Genomic DNA, 21,264 nt, shown 5'->3' on the forward strand with positions numbered 1-21,264 from the left:
TTACCTTGTCTCGTATTTTTTTTCTGGCCGCCCACGTCAATCGCACCTCCGGTCAGCTCACCACCCCCTCCACCCCTTTCCACGCCGACCTCGACCCTTCTCAGCGCCAGGTGCGCGGGGAAAGGAGGCGGACGGGGGACCAACAGATCGGGGGAAAAGTGACGGAGCGACGTAGCGCTGCTTCGTTTGTTTGATCGCCTGTTAAGAGTTTCGGGCACGCGCGTGTCCATACCACAGCGAAACGGCGCATCACCGCACCGCCAGAGTGCGTAGTTCGTGCTTGCCCCGATGTGTTTTCTTTTTCTATCTCTGTCTGGAACACGCCTACAGATACAACGCCGAAGGTCCGTCGGTGAAGGCGAACAACACGAGCGCGAAATTCACGGGCAAAGGAGCACAGAGAGAGAGGGAGAGAGGTCTGGGGGAAGGCTACATATAAAAGCGGGCGAAGGGAAGAGAAGCGGCATGCGGTGGAAGCGTCGCCCTCCCCCTCCTCCTCCTCCTTGTCTCTCCCCCTCACACACACACGCACACGCCCTACGGAGGTCACGTGATGCTGGTGGTCCCCGATAGACTGAGACACACCTGTACACCCTCTCCTGACCTCGCCACTTTGCAGCTCCACTCTTTACGAAGGGGTCAGCACACGCACAGGAGCGACAACGACAGCCACATCGGGCGTGACACAGTGCCCAGAGGAGATGAATACGGAAGGCCTGGGGAAAAGAAGGCGAGTGCGCCCTGATGTATGCGGCGGGCCTGACGAGACTCCGAAGGAGAGAAAAAGAAAACGGCAAACTGCGTAGGCATCTGCAGGAGTGCCGCCGTGAGCCCTCGGGTAAGGTGGGCGCCAGTCTGTTTTGGGGTGCCTAAATGCGCCTGTGCAACACGGCCTGCGCCCTTACTCCACCGCGAACGCTGCTGCTCTACGGGTAGGCGAAGGGCTCCGGCACAGGGGCCTCGTCACGGTCCGACAGCACCACAGGCGCCACCAGCACCTCGGCACCCATCTCAGGCTTCGTGTCCTTGAGGAGGCAGATGCCCATCGGCTTCGGCTTCAGCGGTACGTATCGCACGTCTACGTCATGTGAAATGACGGAAAACTGATGCGCCGTCACACGCGCCGGGTTGTGCAGTATCTCAAAGGCCGGTTCCTGCTCCACCGCCTCACTAGACGACCCGCCGCCATCCTTGTCGCCACCTCTCTTGCTGCCCTCCTCGGCAGTCCCGCCATCACTGCCAGGCGCGCCAGTCGCGGAGGCGCCGGCGGCCAACCCCGGGCTTCCAGGCCCCTGGTGACGGCGCTGCCGCAGCTCCTCCTCCTTGCGCGTCGTGGACAGCACGACCGCCTGCACTTCGGACGTCTTCACCCTCTTCTCCTGCAGCACCGACTTGGGCACGGCGTAGGTGCTGGGAGGAGCGTTGGACTTGAACGTGTACTCGGGTAGCTCCAGCGACTCGTTCAGGCCAATGATGCACGTGGGCTGCATGGCCAGCGTGATCATGAGCAGGTACGGATACCAGTACCAGTACTGCAGGAACATGAAGACGCCGACGACAGCCTTGTCGAGGCGGTGGCGCTGCTTGTGCAGGGCAAAGGTGCAGTTGCGGCCGCCCGCGTCGAGCAGGCCGGAGGCAAGCACGTAGCCGAATTTGGAGCAGCGTCCCTCGTTACGGTCCTCAATCTTCTTTTCCAGCAGCAGGCGGAAATCCTTCACCCTCGGATTCTCCTTTTCCGTCAGCTGCACCATCACCATGGCAAGCGCCATCGCGGCGCCCTGGCGCACGTAGTCCACAATGTCCTCCAGCATGTCCCACAGCACGTCAATGACGGCGGCGTTGCCGGTGCCGGCCGCGCTCACAGCCAGCGCCATCGCTACACCGTAGCGTACGTGCGGGCTGTAGCTGTCCACGAGCACGCGAATCAGATCGAGGCACAGGTTCGGGTCCTTGAAAGTCAGGAAGCCAACCATGGTCACCGCGGTGCGGCGGACGTCGTCGGACATGTCCTTCACTGTGACGCTGAGCAGCTTCTCAATCGTCTTGGCGTTCTCGGTGCCGGCGTAGGCCAGACCGAGCACGAAGCAGCCGCCAAGGCGCACCCACGGGTCACCGCTCTCGAGCAACTCCTCCGCCAACGGGAGCGCCTCGTCTTCGCGGCCGAGGTTGATGAGCGCCATGGCCATGCACACGCCACGTATGACCTTCTCCTTTTGGTTCTCCTCGTAGGCGACGTTCTTGAGACTCTGCAAGACAATGTCGTTGCCGCTGCCGAGCATGAGCATGCCGACGCCAACAGACGCGCCCTCAGCCGCCACCGCGTCCATGCCCGTCACGCACGTGAAGAGGGCATCGTAGAGACCCTCATCCTGCAGCCCCATCGCCGTGAGGCCGATGCCGAGCGAGGCGCCATGGACCATCTGCACGTTTGTCGAGAATTTCTGCAAGTTCTCCTCAAGGTACTGAATAGTCCTGCGGTCACGTGTGGCGCCGAGCGGGGAATAGATGAGGCCGAGCGCGTACAGCGCACCTGCCTCCTGGTACGGCAGCGTCGGCACGCTTGAGCCCTTCGGCAGGTACTGCACCAGCACCCGCATCGCCTCCTCCGTGTGCCCACGGTGAATAGCACCAGTGCTGGCGACCGCGGTGAACTTGGCCCAGTGCTGCGCAGCGCCGAGCCACTTCATGTTGTCGCGCAAGAAGCCGTCCATCGTGGTGCCGCTGTACATGAAGGCGTTCGCCACCACCGTCGCGTTGTGAATAACAGAGTTGCGCGGGTCAGTCATCTTCTTGATATGCGTCAGCACGTACACGTCGGCGACGCAGCGAGAGTAAAGGTACTTCACGTTCAGGTTCGTCGTCACCTGTCCACTGAGAACGGAGAGCAGCTTCTGCTCCGGCGACTCCGGCACCGCCGCGGCTGCCGGTGCGCCAGACGCATCGCCGGTAGTCGTCGTCAGGGACAGGGACGTGGAGGGCGAAGACGGCGCTGCCGCCGCGGCGGCAGCGTCAGAGGTACTCGAGGCCGGCTGCACCGCCAGCGCCTGCTCCGCCACCCCGAGCTGCTTGTCCAAATGGGCGACGACGCCTGAAAGGTATTCCTGGTTGCCGTACTCGAAGAGGTCGAAAGCCAGCTGGAAGGCAACCATCCTGTTGCCGCCCCTCCACAACCCACAAATGAGGTTCGACGTCGCCTCCACATCGCCAAGGAACAGCAGGCAGTGGGCCAGGGAGTAGTAGTCGATAGTGGAGAGCCCATCCGTGTACAGGTCCGCAAGGAGACGAAGCACCTTGCGGCGGAACGTGATGTCCTGCAGCAGCACATTCGCCACGTAGAAGGTGAAGTTCAGAATCTCGGCCGAGTGCGTCTTGCTCAGCGCCTGGCGCAGCACCTTCTCCAGGAAGTCCAGCCGGAACGCACGCACGGTGAAGCCGACCATCTCCTTCAAGTCCGCCATACTCTCGTTCTCCATCACCCATGACTTGGTCAGAGAGACGAAGAGCTCCTCCAGCTTTGGCGGCAGCTCCGCCCGATCGCTCTCTGGCGTCTCCTGGTATGCCACATACGTGTCAATACAGCGGCTCAAGATCGTGTCCGTAAAGAGCGACCGCGTCGTCGCGTCGAAGGCGGTGCCGGCGGCGAGCGCATGTTTCACCGAGTTGCTGTAGTCGCCGAGGTGGAAGTACACCTGCGACGCGACGAGAGACGCGAGGCGGCGCGTCTCATCCGCCAACTTCTCGGAGGCGGCAAGTTCCTCGATGAGGGGCAGCTTCGCGCTGACCTCGTGCCAGAACGTGTCCATCAAGGACGAGAGCCGCTTGAGTGCAAACAGCACGACCAGGTTCTCCTCCTCACTCAGGAGCGCCAGAACGGCCTTTGCCGAGGACAACCCCTGCACCATTTCTTCTGTCGTTTCGTTTGCGGTGTCACCGATCTCCCTGCGTGCGTGCGCGTACTTTGCTGTGGCGTGCTGTGGAAGGGGGGACGATGAAGGGTTCGACTGCCGGACGCGCAGAGGAGCTCGAAGAAGGGCCAATCAAGCAAAAGATATGCTCGGGGGTGAGGGGAGAGATGAACAGATACCGGGCGCCGATGCGCTGAGACGCATGCACACTAGAGACACAAGAGAAGAAGAAAGTCGCCGCGCAAGCCCTCGAACGCCGTGTGCGCGTAATTTTGGCCGGATAAGGGGAGGAGGAGGAGGAGAGAGAGGGGGGAATGGGTATGCGCCTCGAGGCGGGCGGGCGGGCGGGAAGAAGAAGGCAAAGAAAAGGGAAAGGGGAGGCGCACAGCTAATATGCAAGGCCCAGCGAAAGAAAAAAAAACGTAAGCGAAGACGTACGGCACCAAAACTTGTTGCTGGCGCACACACACACACGCGCGCAACACAACGCACGAGGCACGAGAGAGGTGTGCGGGTGCGCAGCACGCACGTGTGTGTTCGCGCGCATGAGCACCACCGACAAAAGCGTCCAGTAGATGGAGCAAGCCACAGAGAGGGAGGGAGGGAGACAGAGAACACAATGACGAAGTTAGCGCTCGACACCAAATCCGCATTGATGGCGACAAGACGCGACACGAAACAGAGAGAGCGGGAGAAAGCATCTACTATGTTGGGGGAGGGGCAGGGAGGGTGTGACTGCCCCTCAACGAGAGAGCGTACGGAGCAGCTTCCACACCCCCTCTCCTCCACCCTTCGATGCGTTGTTTTCGTTCTTGCTTGTCCTGCTCCTCCCCTGTGCCACATTTGGCGGGGGGTTTACTTACACGAGAGTCACTAATCAAAGCACGGAAACACACACACACACATGCACACATGCATGTATGGGTGTGTGTCACGCAGACGCGCGGTGATGAGGTCGGTGCGATCCCCCCTCCCCGGAAGGGCTGCACATCGCACCTCGCAACAAGGCCGCCGCTGCTCTCGCCGCCCCCCTTCACCCCCCGATTTCACGCAGAGAGAGAGGGAGGAGCACACACGCACGCACGCAAACACGCATGCACACACGCCGACTCGTATTATCAGCCTTTCTCTTGCTCTTCTCCAGTTAAAGGAGGCGGTGGGGGAGGGAGGGGAGGACGAAGCACAACGGAGTAGATGGTGGAGCCTTTATCGCCTCTTGCGAGGATGTCGTAACACCAAGACATGCACGCACAGACAGAGAGAGAGACGGAGGGAGGGAGGGACGCTCAGCACACGCGGTCAAAGCGGGCAACGTAGAAGCCGTTCGTCGCGTCCGTCGCCGGATCGCAGCGGATGGTGAAGCGCAGCGGGTGCTCCTCGCCCTCCCTCTCCACACCACGCGTCTTCCACGTGTTGGGCATAACGTTACTCAGTCTCCACCCACGCGCCTTTACCCGCTCGTCATCCAGCACCTGCCGCACAACCTCCTCGTTCTCCTCCTCATGCACGGAGCAGGTGGAGTAGACGACGGTTCGGCAGTTGTCGAAGGAGAGAAGGGAGTGCGCCAGGAGCTTGCGCTGCAGGCGCGCCAGCTTCTTGACCCGCTCTTCCTTCTTTGAGAATTCGTTGCCCTGTGCTGCAGGGTTGATGGCGCCGCTGTTGGTGCTCTCCTCGTGGTCGCCGCCGTTCAGCTGCCCCTCCTCCGCCGCCGCTTTACGGTCCGCATCCCCGTGATGGCTGCCGCGCCGGCTGCCATGAAGAGAGGAAACTTTGCCGTCAGCCTGCTGTGCCTTATCCTTGCACTGCTGCTGCGTCTGCTGCTCGTGGTGGTGGTGCTGAAGAGCCACGTCGACGCGCGTCATGACACCGCTGGCGCTGCAGCTGGGGTCGAGCAGGATGCCCTCTGTCGCTGCGCGGTCGTCGGAAGAGAGCTGGAAAAAGTCCATGTTCACGACATTGACGTAGTCCGCCGCGCCGAGCGACGCCACCCGCTTGGACAGCAGCTCGGCACGCCGCTCATCACGCTCGGTCGCCATAATCTTAATATGTGGTGCACCGAGTGCAGCGAGCTGCGTTGTTTTGTTGCCCGGTGCGGCACAGGCGTCGATAACGTACTCCAGCGGCTTGCGCGCCGCCGCATCCGTCTCGATGTCCCTCCCCGTTTCCCTCCCCAGCGCTGTACCACCCTTCGCCTTCTTGCCGCCTTTCGTGCCGCTGGTCTTATCGCCTTCTATCACCTCAACAGGGACAGCGTCAAGCAGCACCGCTGCAGGAAGGCAGGAGGCGCGATCTTGCAGAATCAGCTGACCGCTGCGCACCGCCGGGTGCGCGTGCAGATCCGTGCCAGGTGGGAAAACCAGCACATGCGGCACAACAGGGTCGTGCGTGAACTCGGGAAGCGGGCGGTGTGGCCGCGAAGACGCACGACGTGTGGCGCGCTTGTCACCCTTCTGCTGCTGTGGGTGAGAGCTAGCAGCGGCGTCGCCGTCACTGTCCTCGGCGTCACGGGCGCGCTTGCGCGCCTCTGCGGAGCGGCGCAGTCGACTCACCAGCTCCTCCACCGAGAGTTTGAGAGTGTTGACACGAGCGTAGCGCGGCAGCTGCAGCGAATGGGATGAGGGCGCGTCGTCGCCGCTGCGTCTCTTCCCTCTCGCACCGCCCTCCGTCTCGGCTGCCACCTCATCTTCCAGCTTTTCATCGCTGCGCGGCGGGATGACGTGATGCTTGCACACCTTCCAGTACGCCTCACGCAGGTACGGGGCCGACTGCATTACGGCACGCGCGGTGCTGTCGTTGTGGGTGTTAACCCCCTTGCCGAGCACCACGTCGTAGGCCATGCACATCGCAAACTCGTGGTTCGCCTGCGGGTAGTACTGGAAGAACTCCGCCACCTCCAGCACGTCCTCGAGCAGCTCGTAGTGGCGCAGCGTCTCGCACACGACAGCATAGGTCTGTTTCTTCTTCTGCATGTCCTTTCGCAGACACAGCGCCTTGGCCGTGCCATTGCCCTCGCGCACGATGCCGACAATCTCAGCCGCCTGACGGTACACGTCCATTTTGTGCGCCTCTGTCTATTACGCCGTCTGCAAGCAGGCGTCTGGGTCTGTGATCGAGGAGAGGCGAGAGAGACCTGGTATGCGCCTCGCCGGAAGAGCGACTAGGGGAAGGGCACAACACCTTTCCGCGTGTGTGGGTGTGTGGGGGGAAGGGAGGGGAGGGGGTCGGGTAGGAGTGAAGGCCGGCAGAGGTCGGGAAGAAAAAGGAGAAGCCCGGGAGGCGGTGGGCGGGTGTGGCGGACGGTGGCGAGGGAAGAAGAGTGCCGTCTAAGTGGCCTGGGATGATGAGAGAAACATGCGACAGCACCATGCGCCACCCCTTCCCACGCCAGTCGAGGATGGCGCCCAGGATGAGGAATGTCTTCTCACCCCTGCTGCGACGCTGACATGCCCGAGTACTGCTCAGACAAGATGATGGAGAAGGCAGAGTGGCACTCCCACCGCAACATCGATGATGATGCACCTCGGACGGAAGACCTCTGCTAGACTCCCTCCCTCCTCTGCGAGTGCAAGGTGCACGGTCTCTTTTCCCTCTCTTCACTATGCAGGCTTCGCAGGCATCTATGGGCATCACGGGTATACATATACATGTATGTGTGCGCGTGTTCATGTCTACATCTACACATCTGCACAAGGGTTTGTGTCCTGGGAAACATGGAGGGGGTAACTTTGTTGCGGAAGATGCAGCGCACCGCGGATAGCAGCCCATGCCTCCCTCACAGTATCACTTCTTCGGGAATGTGCCACCACGGCAGCAGCGCCGTGGCCGCCCCTTTCCTTCTCGCCCTCCCTCAAAAGTAGTGCTCCCACACGCGCAGATCAACGTCGATGGAACAGGCCGTTGACGGTGTGGTGCTGGCTGGTTGTGCACGACGGCCGCTTGGCACCTTGGTTGGGGGGACGACGACGCGGCGGCACGACTTCAGACATCCCGCATCAAACCGAAACGTCGGCGTCACCGGCGGGGACGGAGGAGACGTGCAGGAGAGGGAGGAGGCGTCAGCGGTGGCGCTGGCGGCGGCGGCAGCGGAAGCGGATACCTTGTCTCGCCCAGCTCCATCGCCGCCACCGGTCACGCTTGATGTCGAGCTGCCGGCCATATGGAAGGCCTCATTGAGGGCCGTCGCCAGCAGCTGCATCTGCCGAACTGTGAACCGGCCCCGCTTCTCGGTCAGCATCGGCGCACAAACAGTGCTGCTTGCTGGCCTTTCGGCGGCTCCAGGTGCCCTGTCCCCTGCCTTGTCACGCGCGACGCACACCACCACCGTCTGTGTATGTCCGGCCACCCGCAGCGCCTGCACAGTCGAAAAACCGCAGCCGAGGAAGTCACGGCGCAAGTTCTCCACGGTTGGTAGCACATGCGCATTCACCAGCAGTACACCACCAGGCCGCAGCCGCCGCGCGCAGAGCTCGACAAGCGTGGCCTCGTGCATCATGTGTTCCCTATCCGGGTCGTAGCAGTCAAGGAAGATCATGCTGTACTGCGATGATGGAGGCGCGTCGTCGACAGCTGGCGAGCTTGCAGTTTCTTTCGTTGATGAAGATGTCCGTGACCGCGCCGCGAACCTCGGGCAAGTCTCTTGCTGGGGTGAAGACGGAGCAACAGGATATGCAGCAGCGTGAGCAGCGTGGGATCCTCGATGCCGGGCAACGGCATCCTGGGCCGCTGTCGAAGTAATGGGAGAGGAAGCGCTGGCTCGCAGATAGGCGTAGGCATCTTGCAGAAAGCAAACATACTCGTCCCTGTCTTGCTGCGCCTGCAGCGGTGCTTCTACCGCGGTGCCTGATCCACGAGGCAAACTTGGCGCACACGTAGCGCATTTTGTGGTGCTAAGAGGCTTTGCAGACGGCGGCCCAGCCAACCTCTCCAACACTACTGGCGCTTGTTGACGCATCGCCCTGAATGCGGCTGGTGTGGCGCTCTTGCGGTGGATCAGGCCCGCTGCCCGCTGCATCGCTGCGGGGCACACGAGCGAAGCAGCAGGCGCAGTTTCCAACATCTCTTCGGAGCTGAGAGGCGAGGCGCCTTTCTTGTGCGAAGCAGATGTCCGTTTCAATGCGTCGCACGACGGCGCGGCGTCGAGGTCCTCTCTCCAGTCGTCCGCCGCGTTGATCACCGGGAACTGTCCGTGCTCACAGCACGCCTGCAATACCGCCGGCTCCACCTCCACGACGTGCAGCGGCACCGCGGCAGGCAGCAGCGCATCTAAGCACTGCCCCAGCACATTGCCGCCGAGGCCAAGAATCAAGACTGCGTCGTGTGATGTGTGAGGCAGCAACTCGACCAATGGCGAGGGGTGCATCTCTCCACCTGCCCCCGGCGTAGGCAACAACGAGATGGGTGCTGTCGAAGATTCGGATGTGTGCGATGCACCCCACTCCTCGGACTTTTTCTCCAGAGCAGTGTCACTTCGACTGCCGCGCGATGGCAACACGACTGCATGGCCGTTTTCAGCTGCGGCGCTGCCGCCCTTGCAAGTGCCTCCATGCGATAGCACGCTTTCCCACGTCCGTGAGCTCGCATGCCACGCAGCGTACACCAACAGGCCAAAGTGCACCATGTGTCGCGGGTAGCACTCCAGTGCCATCTGCCAGCCGGGCTGCAAGACTGACTGCAGAGCAAAGGACGCAGGACGCACGTTGCTAACCACGTCGCTGTTCACAATGCTCATGCTGTGTAGTCGGAGCATCTGTGTCGCAGGTGGCGGGGACCCGGCAGAGGTGCGCGGGCGGGTGCCGCCTGAGTGAGAACGACCCCGCGGCTTGCGAGAGCGAATCGTTTTTGCCCTTGCGGTGGTCAAGAGCGGCGCTGGTGGAGCGGTCACGACCGCTGTTGAGCCGTCAAGCGCGCCGGTGAGTCGCTGCAGCAGGGGACGCAGACCCAGTGGTCGGTGTGAAGAGAAAACCAGACGTCGCGAAGAGGAGTGTGGTTTATTGGCGACCTGGGAGTCACGGGAATCGATCACGCCGCTGTGCCGCCGCAACGCTAGCGAACCGTTTACCCTCGAGTTGCCCTGCATGTGTGCCTCCACCACAGGCGACGCCAGTGAGGACGCTGTTACAGCTGTTTTCGTCGCAACGCACTCAACTTCAAGCACCGATTCAGCCCACAGTACCACATAGCCTTCGAGCACCCAGCAGGGGTATGCGCATGTGACGTTTGTGGTGCAGCGGCGGCACGTGACCGTGTATGGCTCGGCTCCAGCCCCACTGTGGGTCGACGGCACCGTTGCGGTTGCCGCCGCGAACTCTTCCAGGCCCTTTTGCAGCTCCTCCACGAGGCTCACGCGTCTGCGCTTGTGTTGAGGCTGAGATAGCCCAGCGCTGGATGCCGCAACTCCCGCCACTGAATTCGCGGCTGCCGGTGTGCCGTCATCAGCAGCGCCAACGAGGGCAGGTGAAAACTCGCGGTAGAGGTAGTCCACCGAGCGCTCCGTTCCACCCCTGCATAGACGGTGATACAGGGCCGTGTAGGGAAAGTACGTGCGAATCTCCGCTTCAATAGCCGCGTTCGCCAGCGCCAGGAAGGCTGTATCACTGACCATTTTCTAAGGGGAGAGGCACACAAGCCAGCCCGTTGTGTGTCCACGCGTGCACCTCGCGCAGTGTGTCTCGCTTTCTTTGCAAGCCAAGACTACAGGGCAATCTGCGCGCGTGTGGCTGCGCGTATGCCCTGGTGCAGCAGATGTCCTCTGCAGATGGAGCATCCAAAGTGGGAAGCGAAGGAAGCGTGTGTAGGGGGGGAGTACACACGCACCATACACACACACGGCGGGGAAAGGTGGAGGTGTGGTGGGGAGGTGCACAGCGAAGGAAGATGAAAGACAGCGCGAATGGAGAGATTCGAGAAAGACCATCAAGCGTGGCGCGGGAAAGCATCTTTGTAGTTGCCCCCTCCCCCTCTCCCTCTACCCCAACCCACCAAATGGAGGGTGGCGAGGTCGTCGCACAGACGGAGAAGGTTGTGCGCACGGTGCTACCGCCATCACGGGCGCATTAGGAGCACCGCTGCATTCCTTTGTGTGTGTGTGTATATGTGCTTCTCTCTCTGCAGACAAAGGCGGGCACAGGTCCAACCGAGGGGCGACGACCTACGACACAGAGAAAATAAGCTCGACACCGCGCCAGAGAGCGGGGGGGAAGCGGAAAAGCAAGGAAAGGAGTACAAGCACACAAGGCACACCAGATCATGCATAGGCATGTGTGTACACGGCAGAAGAACAGAACAGCGGGCGGGGGGAGGGGGCGGGCGACAAAAATGAAGGGAAGAGTGGAGAGTGGTGAGACACAGGGACGTCCGGCGTTGGAAAGCCTTGCAAGAAGCGCTGCCGACTGCCCGGGCCACTGCTCCGCCCCGCCACTGCCCCCTCCCCTTCCCTCGCCATCCTCCCCGGCAGACACGAGGAGTCGGCATGAGGCCATCTTGCTTCCACTTTCGCACTCTCCCGCAGCATGGCCCCCTCGGTGTGGTTACGCGTGTTCGTTGCGTTGTTCATCGAAAAGCAGCGTGCCCATACAGAACAGAAACAGACGCACACAACGGCGGAAAGCAGATACGGCATCCCAGTCACACCACACGCGCGCGCGCTCTCGCGAGCTCCCCCATCAGCATGGGCCATGGAATGCTGAAAAAGCGGGAGGAAGGCAACAGAAGGGCGGCAGGTGGTGGCGACCGTGTCCTCTTGTCAGTGAAGGAGACGTGCAATGCGGGGGAAGCGTCGAGGTCACGCTTGCAGAGGGATGGCAGCGGCAGCGGCAACACATACCGGTAAACCAGAAAAAGTGCACCCACACGCACACACCACTCTCGTCCCTTCGTTTTCGTCTCTCTTCAAAGACTTCCAGGGTCGTTGTCCCACAGCGTCAGCGTGCCGTCGCGGGATCCGGAGAGCAGATAGCATGGCTCCCCTCCTCCACCGCTGCCACTGTTGCTGAGGCCCCAAGACGCAGAGGATGTGGTGGTCGTGCGCACAGCACACAAGGCGAGGATCGCGTCCGGGGCGTGTCGCGGAAGAGCGCAGCCGCCGTGGTGGATGTCGCCGCCTTCGCGCACGGTGAGGGAAGCAAGACTCTTGCCGCCGTTCCTGCTCGGTGGGGCAACTGTGTCGCCACGCACAGCATTCGCTGTAAGCGCCCGCTCCGCGGCACTGGTGCGCACCACGGTGTATGGCGGGGATCGGTACGGCGCGCACACCAGAGTGTGTGACGTCTCTGGGCGGTCGGTCGACCAGCTCCGAATATACCCGTCCTCGCTGCCGGTGAAGACGCAGCCGTGTGTCGGCTGCGTCAGCATCGTGCGTATGGCACCGCTACCGTTGCGATAGCACTGAAACGCAGGCCAGTAGCTGGCGCTCTGGAGGAGGAGGCGGTACACCGTGCCCCCGGTAGTGCCGAGAAGCAAACTCGGCCCCGCCGCAAGCTCCGGCTCCCACGACGATGGACGGCAGCTCTGACATAGCGCAGACAAGGGATCCACGCACGCCGTCGTGATGGACACCCGCCTGGAAGCAAGAGCCGACGCGGACGGTAGCCCTGCCTCGTCATCAACAACGGCAACCCGCTGCGCGCAAAGCTGATAACGCAAGTCGTATAGGCACACGGTGCCGCCGTAGGTGCCGACGGCTGCGGCGCACGCCATGTCGCCCGTGTAGAGCGGGCACATGCAGCTCGGTGGGCCGTCGAGTGGATTGAGTCGGGTGTGCCACACTGAGGATGTCGAACCCACGGCTGGCTCCTCGTCGTCTGCACGGTCCCTGCCTCGGCACCGCGTGTCCACAACGTGAAGGCCGCCGGCCGCCGTCGTCACAAGCAGTGATGCTCGATCCTGCAATGCCAGCCCCGTCAGCCCGCCCTCCAGAGTGCCACCGACAACGATGGATGACACCCACGCATTCTTCTCCACGTCCAGCACTCTCACCGCGCCATCGGTGCTCGCAAAGGCCACCAAGGAGCCGGAAGCCGAGGCGGGCGCGGAGACGAGCGCGAAGTCTCGCCGCTGACCTAGCGCACTGATCCACTGGCACGCCGTGTAGGTGTGCACCCCTGCACCAGACGCCGCCGCCGCGACTCGCTCCACCAAGCACAGCTCGCGCGCGTGAGCCGTGCTCGTGTGCGACGCGGCGACCTGCCACACAAAAGCTTCACCTCGTGCCCCAGCCGATATAACGATCCCGTTGGCTGACGGCGAAGGCGCTGCTGCGTAGATGGCCCCCATGTGAGCGCTGACGGAGCTAAGTGCAGCGGCAGTGGGGCGCAACGCCGAGCAAGGTGCTGAGGAGGATGACGTCACCGCGGCGCCAGCCGCCGCCGCTGGTGAGGCCAGGGAGGGTGGTGTCACTCGGCCGTACAAGACGCGCCCAACACCGCCTTGAGGGCCGCACCGACTCACGCCCGAGGGCGGCGGCAGTGTGGCGGGCAGCGGCGATACGTCCCTGCTGTGCGGCGGAGTCGGGAGCTGGCACTCCTGTACCGGCAACGCCGCCGCGGCGACAGCGCCACTGCTCGCTGCCGTGGATGAGGCGACCACATGGGAGGAGGTCAGACTCGACAGAGGCGGCGACAGCGGCGCAGAAGAAGCTGGCAGGGTCAGCGACACAGAGCGACTTTCGAGCTGCATCCGCGCAACCTCTCGCGCGGTGGGCCGGTAGACAAGTGCCATGCCTTCCGAGTCACCGCCATCATCGGCGACAATGCACGTGTCGGTGGCGCTGCGGCTGTGCTGGGCGGTCGCTGCAGGCTCCGCGACGCTCGCCTCATGAGACGTCCTCGATCCGGGCGCAGATGACGACGAGGCCTCAGTCAACGGGAGCCCGTGCAAGAGCGCCGGTGCCGGCCCAGAAGCGTAAGAGTGCGTCACCGCCACAACCTCCGGCAAAACATCTTTGAAGGTGCCTCTGTTGCCTCCTTCGTCCTCGAAGCCCCGCCCCTGCCCTGGGCGATCCCGTCGCCCATCACCGCCGCCAGTGCCACGGTCCGGCACCTGATTTATCGGCTCATCATCCCCGAAGATATCCTCGTCTAGCAAGTATGCTGAGCCGGTGACGGACGCTCTGTCCCTCAATGGCGCGCTGCTGACGTAGCTGCACGATCTTGGCCCCGCCGTGCCCCCTAGGGACATGAACGGCATGGCTAGCTCAGCCCGGATGGCCGTGGCGGCGTAGCGGCGCAGGTGCGCCAGAGGCACCGGAAGCATCAGCAGCGGCCGAACAGCGTACTCGAGATGCAGTGCAATGTCGCTCGCCGAGTAGGTCTGTGCTGCCGCCTCAACAACCCCGCACGCCGCCTCGCGCAGCCACAGACGGCTCTCCACCAGCATCGGCAGCGTCTGGTGGACAAGTGCCATCGTCTCCTCCAGCGGCAGTCTGCGGCTGCGCACCACAACTGCGAGGCTGTGCAGGGTTCTGTTGAGGCACACGTCGTCCGCGTGCCGCAGGCCTTCATCCACAAACAGCCGAAGCGTCTTTGTTGGCGGACGCTGGAGCAGGGCGTGCAGCAGGATGGCTTGTGAATAGAGCAGCCTCTGCACCCGCAGCGGCGCAGCCAGGGCCGTGGTGAGGAGAGGTATCAGGTCCTCTGTCACCCGCTCCTCACCCAGAAAGGCGGCGACGGTGCTGGAAGACTGCTGCATGACCTCCACGACAACAGCGAGACATGGGTGGTTGTACAGTATCTGCAACATGCTCCAGCCGTTCGTCAGGAGACAGTGGAGCTGCGCGAGGTACTGCTGCGTGCCAGCAGCGCTGGCACCGTGCACGTCGCCAGCATTCTCTCCATCTGCATCGCTCATCTCGTTCGCCGAATTGCCAGCCTCAGTGTGGCGCTCCGCCGGAGCCGGCCTCGCCCGCGTGCCGCCGCTGACGCTCTGCTCACTCAGGATGACAGCCTCGGTGGGGCTGGAGCACAGCGCGTCACTGCTGCTGGGGGGCGGCGGCAGCGGCCTTGGTGACATCGACGTCGGACTTAGCGTTGCTGACGCTGCCACCACCTTCGCCCTGTCCTCCTCACCTCCCTTGCTCAAACAGAGATGCTGGCTCGCCTGGTGGTGCGGTGGCGCATGCAGTGGGTCGTAGTGGCTCTGCTGCTCGTGCGCAGCCTCTCCCGGTTGCCGGGCACGGCGCCCGTGTGTGCCAGACCGACTCTCAACCGTAGTTGACTTCGTTATCACCGCATCGGCCCCGTATAAGAGTTGCCGCCGCTCCGTGATGTAGCGTGCCAAGAGCAGCAGCCGTGGCAGCCGACTGGCTACCTCCACCAGCACCGCCGTGGGCTCCTGTTCCGCCTGCCGCAGGATGCCGTACAGGCACGGCAGCACAAGATGCTCCATGAGCACCCACTGCTCCTCTGGTACAGAAGAGCCCTCTCCCGTGTCGCCGGGCTTCGCAGCCGCCGTATCGCGTGAAGTCGTCATGGTGCCGCTCACACGCTGCGGCGACCTAAGCGTGAGGTGATGCGCGATGACCTCCGAGATGGAGCTGAGCAGCCGAAGTGCCATGAGGCGCGTTGACGGTCCGTAGACGTGGGCATCGTTGTTCACGTAGAAGAGCACGTGTGGCAACACTGCGTCCACTAGGCAGGTGAAGCTGCAGTACGACGCGCATCGACGCAGGCAGAGCAAGCCGCGGTAAGCCGCCTCGTCGCTCGTGCAGCTGCTGTGCAAGGTTTGAAGAAGAAGGGGTAGAAGGAGAGACACAGCCACCTGTCGAGATGGGGACACAACCGCCGCCAAGCCGGCCGCATTGGCGCCCACCGCTTCAGCGGACGCCGCTGCCTCAATCTCAGCCGTCGACGACGGGCTACCGCCACCTTCTGGTGTCGTGTCTAGCTCCTCGCATCTCTGCAGCACCGCCTCCAGCTGGTTGTGGAGAAGTACCAGCCGCGGGTCTGGAGCTGTGGTGAGGAGGCGAGGCAGCACGGACTCGTAAAGGTAAGGGAAAGAGGCAGGGAAGATGCACTCTTGCAGCCCGCGGTTCACCAGCTCGCGCGCGGACGGTCGTTCCTCTGCCGTGGCGCACAGCATTGGCAGCAGCAGTGGATGCAGCGCAGCGGGCACATTGGCGTCGCGCAGAACGGGTGCCACAAACGCTTCGCGTTCCTCGCTGTTGGCGAGGTGGCGCAGGCTCAGCACCTGCGACAGCGTCAGCGGATCTTCCTCCTTGTAAAGGAACAGCACAACGCATGCCGTGGAGAAGACATCCATGGAGGCCGTGTGGCCATCGAAGTTGACGTTGCTCACATTGTAGGTTGCACTGCCCCGCGTCTTGCTCTCCGGCGGTGGCGTGGGCAGCGACTGGTCGCTGAACTTCTCGGGAGCCACGTAGCACGCCCTGTTCTCGTCCGTGTCGTAGTAGTAGTCGAACAGCAGCGGGCTGTCCAGCGGCATTTGGCAAGGCTTGAAAAGGGCCATGTCACACAGCAGCAGGACGCCGGTGCTCTGCACGAGCACGTTGTTTGGCTTGATGTCGCCGTGCGTGAGGCCGTAGGTCTCGTGCAGGTGCGCCACCGCCTCTAGCAGCTGATAGACCATAAAGAGCTTCTCCTGCGCCGCCCACACAGGGTGCGCCGCAAGACGCTCACGGAGCGTGAAGGCGACATAGGGTCGCTGCAGCACACAGAAGCCGTCTCCCTCGCAGACAAGGCTGTACCACAGGCAGTTGCGCGGAGTCGTGTGCTTCAGTGTCGAGTCGACCATGCGCAGCTGCTCACCGGCGTTATTCATCATCTCGTGCACGTATTTGAGGAAGTACGCCTGGCCGGGATCGTCAGGGGTACGCACAAACACCTTGGTGACGACGTCCTCGACCAGGTAGCTCTGCTGCAGCGACGTCGGTGACGACAGCAAGCCGGCGCTCGTTGGTGCAGGGGGTACAGTGTGGCGAAGACCACGATAGGCAGCGACTGCGGCGGAGGACGTGAGCCCAGCGCCGGCACCTCTGCGCAGAAGTAGCTGCACGTAGTTGCCGTAGTTGCTGCGCCACTCCCCGTTCACGCCGGCGACCAGAGCATCAATGTTTGGAGTCTGCCCCACTTTCGCCGATGCCGCCGTGGCGTACGACGACGGGGCAGCAGTCCGCAGGGTCATCTGCTGTACCGGTGAGCCCGGTGCCAAGCCACTGCCATACGGCAAGCTTCCATCCGCACTAGAGAAACGAAAGTTGTAGCGGCTACTACCAGCGGCGGGAATGGCGCTAGAGCGTGTGTCACGGCACCAGCTATCCATTGCGGCAGCGCCACCCCCTAATCCCACCTCAGTCCGCAGCGACGACGGTACGGTGCGCCACGGACGGTCGGTCATTGGCAGACGCTGGCGCCACCGCGCTTGATGCCACGCGGCGCGTTCGCGAGCCAGGAGCTGCGTTGTGTTCGCCGCGGAGTCGTTTAAACCATAAAGCAAGCTGACGCCTCCGCCGGCGCCGCCTGTGCCTCGCCCACGTCCTCGCCCACGTCCAGCCACCCACGGCGATGACACCACCCTTGGGGACGAGGAATCGGCAGACGCCCCACCTGGTAAGGGGGCTGAGGGAACGCGGAAGAAGTTGTTGAACCGGTACTCGGGCCTCTGATGGAAGACACCGCTGCCGCCAGGTTTGCCAGCGACCTCCGCCGAGATGAAGCCGTAAAAGCACGGTGGGGCATTCGAGCTATGAAGGTAAGACACGGTGCTCCCGCGGCTCGGCACTCGCGCGTGATTCTCAGTGCTGGCTGGTGCTGTCAATGGGGTGTATGCGAGGCAGTGGAACGTGGCAAAGTAGTTGCGGCCCTCTGCGCCGAGAGGGGCGACGAGCTCCAGATCACCCGATACGTTGGCGAGATCAACGGCGGCCGTCGCCGCGAGTTGGTTACCCATAGAACACGCTCGGTGTCTAAAAAAAAGCGTGTGTGTCCCCTCCCTCCCGGTGTGCGTACGCCTGGATGGGCGTGGCGTGCTGGCGTGTGGAGTGTATGCGCCAGTGCTATTCTGCGAGGGCAGGCATTGACACGGGGGAGAGCGGTGGGGGTGCGGAGCACAGCGAACAAGCACACACGCGCACGCACACGCAAGCGCACAAGGAAGGCGGAGCGGGAGAAGAGGATGTGGAAGGAGAATGTCGCAAGGCGAAGGATGATCCGCACTGCACCGCGGCCGGCCGGCCGGCGGGCGGGGGGGAGACAAAGGCGGCCTGCCGCCTGCCTGCCTCCGAGTCGAGTTTACAGAGCAAAACACAAACCCTTTCTTTCCATGAGTTTGAGCGTGCGCATGATGCGTCACCGCCACGCCCACCACAGTCCGATGCTGCCGCCGTGCACATCGATGCGCCGACACGGATACGCCCAGATGTAAGCTCACCAATACACTTATGCAAACGGCACACACGCAATTGATGGCTTCTGGAGACGCCTCTCCGCACAAGAGAGCACTGTCGACTCCTCCCCCTCCAACCACCACAGGAAGAAGGCGAAGAAGCAAGAAAGCATAAACCCGCCTCCGTCAAGAGCAGGTGCTGAACATACGTATGCTGACATCGAAGTATGGACGGCTCACAAACACGCGCTCGAGAACCTGGAGAGGATGAGGACGAGTGCGGTGGGTGGGTGTATGTGTGTGCCTATGCAACTACATGCGACCGTATCGGCACAGTCTCCCTTTGCACGGTACCATGATCGTGTGAACGTAAGTGACGAGCGGAACAAAGATAGAGATAGAGAAAATGGCTGTTGACGAGTGCGGAGGAGGAGATGGGGGGATGGGGGAGGAAGGCACACAGCAACGGCTGCGCAATGAGCGCGCACACAGGGGAAGAGGGACATCACTATGAAGACAGTGGCGGGAAACAGGGAGAGAAAGCACAAAGTAAAGGCAGAAGGCGGGGTTGGGCACTCCGGGTGTGGTCGTGTTCGGCGGAGAGACGTGGCAGAAGAGAAGAGGAGGAGTGAGCGGGAAGGGCATACGTTGAGACGTACACGCAACAGCACACACACACACACACACACACACAGGAGGAGGAGGAGGAATAGGAGGAGGGCGGAGATGGGGGTGGTGATGGAGCACATCGCGCAAGCGACAACACAAGACAAGAGCAACGATGCGCTTCGCTTTGCCTCGCCGGCGCGTGAAGAACCACGCGAGGGGCCGAACAATCAACCGAGACGACGACGCTGACAACTACCATGAACAACGCATGCGAACAAGCAGAAGAAAGAGTGAAGGCAGAGAGGAGGCGCGCAAGAGGAGACGAAGCCACATTGGCCCCATCGACAACCGGCATAGGCAGCACAGCACCGCCTTCACACCCACGGACACGCACACTCACCTTCTGCACACACGTTGACAGGAGCAGAGAGCCGCCGCACACACACACACACAGACATATATATATATATATATACAAAAACGTGACAATGGGAAAGAGCGTATGCGCTGCTGTTCCACCTGACGCAGAGCAGAGCTCACCCCCCCCAAACACGCGCAGTGATGATGAGAGACGGATAGGGAAGCAGGCCAAGAGCGCCGGGCCACGTGCCCACGCCACGAAACGCGAGTTCAACCAAGAAAAAAAAGAGAGAGAAGTGCGAGCCACAAGCAAAGCACACACACACAGAGGGGGGAGGGAGAGGGAGGGAGAGGGAGGGAGATCGGGATCGGCACATGGAAAGGCCATTCACAGCAACCATGAGATGAGAAACGCAAAGTCAGATGAATGTGTGTGTGTGGGTGTGTATACGTGGGAAAGAGGCGCCATCGCCCTCTCGGCTCTCTGCCTACTGGCACTAGCGCACGACGTCACCACACACACACACAAAGACGCATGCGTACACAGGACAAGCCAGACAACACGTCGCGGATGCGCGCGGCGGCCGCCTTTTGTTGTCCCTTTCTCCCACGAGGTGTGACGCTGCCTTTCCCTTATTCGGGGTAGCACGACTTCGCCGCCTGGGACTACCACGCCATCGGGTACCCGCCCGTGTTTGCCGTAGAATCGCTGCCCGTCTGCCCATACGCCCCAGCGATGGGAGCGGTGCGGAAGAGAGAGAGAATCTCATCCTTGCTGCAACCCGCGCTCGCGTTGCCGCCGGTGAACAGGTCGTCTCTGTTATCGCGCGCTGTCGGCGGGTTCGGCACCGACTGCAGCGTGTTCGGCAACGGCACCCCGCTGTTAGCGCCGCCGCCGGTGGGGCAGAGTACACTGCTTGTCGCCACACCAAACTGCGACTCGAACCAGCCCGAGCCGTTGTTCGCGCTCACCGGTGGCACCGACGGCAGCGGCCCCACCGTTTGCCCCCATGTCGTAGACAGCGAGTGCGCACCGCCTCCAGCCGCCGCATACCCCACACCAGTGCCGTGAGTCGGATAGGTGGAGAAGAGCTCCGCAACGTTTGTGCGGGCCCCCGTCGTGCCCTGCATCGCTTTCTGACTCGGTTGATTCGTGTTGGATGAAGACACGGGCGCGCCCCAGAGCTCCTCGAGCACGGCGCTCTGCTGCCGCGCCTGCCCTGCCCCACCAGCTTGGCGCGGCGGCGCGTTCGATCCCGGAGAAGACGCTAAAGTGGTGGTCCCGCTGCTGCTTACCCCATCCATCGGGGTCTCCATAAATTGTGCAACGAGCTCTGCAAAGCGCGGGTTGTAGTACAACTTTCGCTCATACTTGGAGCGAATGACTCGCTCGATCACGGCGGTTTCGGTCGTGCTGGTCACGTGTTCCGACTGTGGCATGTTGTGCTCGTACAAGAGTCGTCCTCGCACGTTGCCGATGTGCTCTACCACGTGCATCATAGACTCTGTCCAGGCATCCATGTTGACCGACTTCACCTTTGATACGTGCGTGCCCATGGAGCGGTGGATACCGGCGCAGCGGAGGCAGAAGAAAATACCAAGGTTGGTGCTCGCCCATCGCGGCTGCTTTGCACCACAGTCGAAGCAATCGCGATTATCTGGAAGACGCAGCAAGGCATCGAAGCGCTGCAGCTGTTGCGCCGGCACACCCTCGCCGCGCGCTCCAGTTCTCGACGCAGCGGCGTTGATAGAACGCTTCTTGGCTGAGTACCGGTTTTCGGAACCGCCAGGATCGGTACCGGTGTTGCTCGCGCTGGGTGGGTACCCGCCCCGCTCCTCCGGCTCGTAGTGTCGGAAACTAGTTGGCATGCTGCGCTGCCATACAGAAACACAGAGAGTTTGTCGATGGCGTGTATGCCCGCGCGACACGGCGGGTGAACGAGCCACGCGTTCTTGTTCAACTTGTAGCGTAGACCCTGTACAAGGAGTACCGATAGAAGCACGCTGAGGGATGCTGGGACGCAAGGTGATGGTGAATGAAGCTCACGTGTGCGTG

At 62.4% G+C, this 21,264-nt stretch overlaps 5 protein-coding genes across 5 annotated transcripts; all 5 read right to left on the reverse strand.

Moving 5' to 3' along the window:
* Positions 1 to 926: 926 nt before the first annotated feature.
* LMXM_28_1730 (proteasome regulatory non-ATP-ase subunit 2,putative) lies at positions 927 to 3,902 on the reverse strand (the record flags this gene model as incomplete). Its single annotated transcript, XM_003876965.1, has 1 exon — positions 927 to 3,902. The coding sequence occupies one exon, from the start codon at positions 3,900 to 3,902 to the stop codon at positions 927 to 929; it is 2,976 nt and encodes a 991-aa protein (XP_003877014.1).
* A 1,289-nt stretch (positions 3,903 to 5,191) lies between these two features.
* LMXM_28_1740 (conserved hypothetical protein) lies at positions 5,192 to 6,961 on the reverse strand (the record flags this gene model as incomplete). The annotated part of the gene is made up of 1 exon (XM_003876966.1): positions 5,192 to 6,961. One exon carries the CDS (start codon positions 6,959 to 6,961, stop codon positions 5,192 to 5,194), a length of 1,770 nt encoding a protein of 589 aa, XP_003877015.1.
* Positions 6,962 to 7,752: 791 nt separating this feature from the next.
* LMXM_28_1750 (conserved hypothetical protein) lies at positions 7,753 to 10,506 on the reverse strand (the record flags this gene model as incomplete). The annotated part of the gene is made up of 1 exon (XM_003876967.1): positions 7,753 to 10,506. The coding sequence occupies one exon, from the start codon at positions 10,504 to 10,506 to the stop codon at positions 7,753 to 7,755; it is 2,754 nt and encodes a 917-aa protein (XP_003877016.1).
* Positions 10,507 to 11,792: 1,286 nt separating this feature from the next.
* Positions 11,793 to 16,679, reverse strand: LMXM_28_1760 (putative protein kinase; the record flags this gene model as incomplete). The annotated part of the gene is made up of 1 exon (XM_003876968.1): positions 11,793 to 16,679. One exon carries the CDS (start codon positions 16,677 to 16,679, stop codon positions 11,793 to 11,795), a length of 4,887 nt encoding a protein of 1,628 aa, XP_003877017.1.
* Positions 16,680 to 19,874: 3,195 nt separating this feature from the next.
* LMXM_28_1770 (conserved hypothetical protein) lies at positions 19,875 to 20,765 on the reverse strand (the record flags this gene model as incomplete). The annotated part of the gene is made up of 1 exon (XM_003876969.1): positions 19,875 to 20,765. One exon carries the CDS (start codon positions 20,763 to 20,765, stop codon positions 19,875 to 19,877), a length of 891 nt encoding a protein of 296 aa, XP_003877018.1.
* Between the last annotated feature and the right edge of the window lie 499 nt (positions 20,766 to 21,264).

Source organism: Leishmania mexicana, chromosome 28 (genome assembly GCF_000234665.1).
Source record: "Leishmania mexicana MHOM/GT/2001/U1103 complete genome, chromosome 28".
Classification (NCBI taxonomy): Eukaryota; Euglenozoa; class Kinetoplastea; order Trypanosomatida; family Trypanosomatidae; genus Leishmania; species Leishmania mexicana.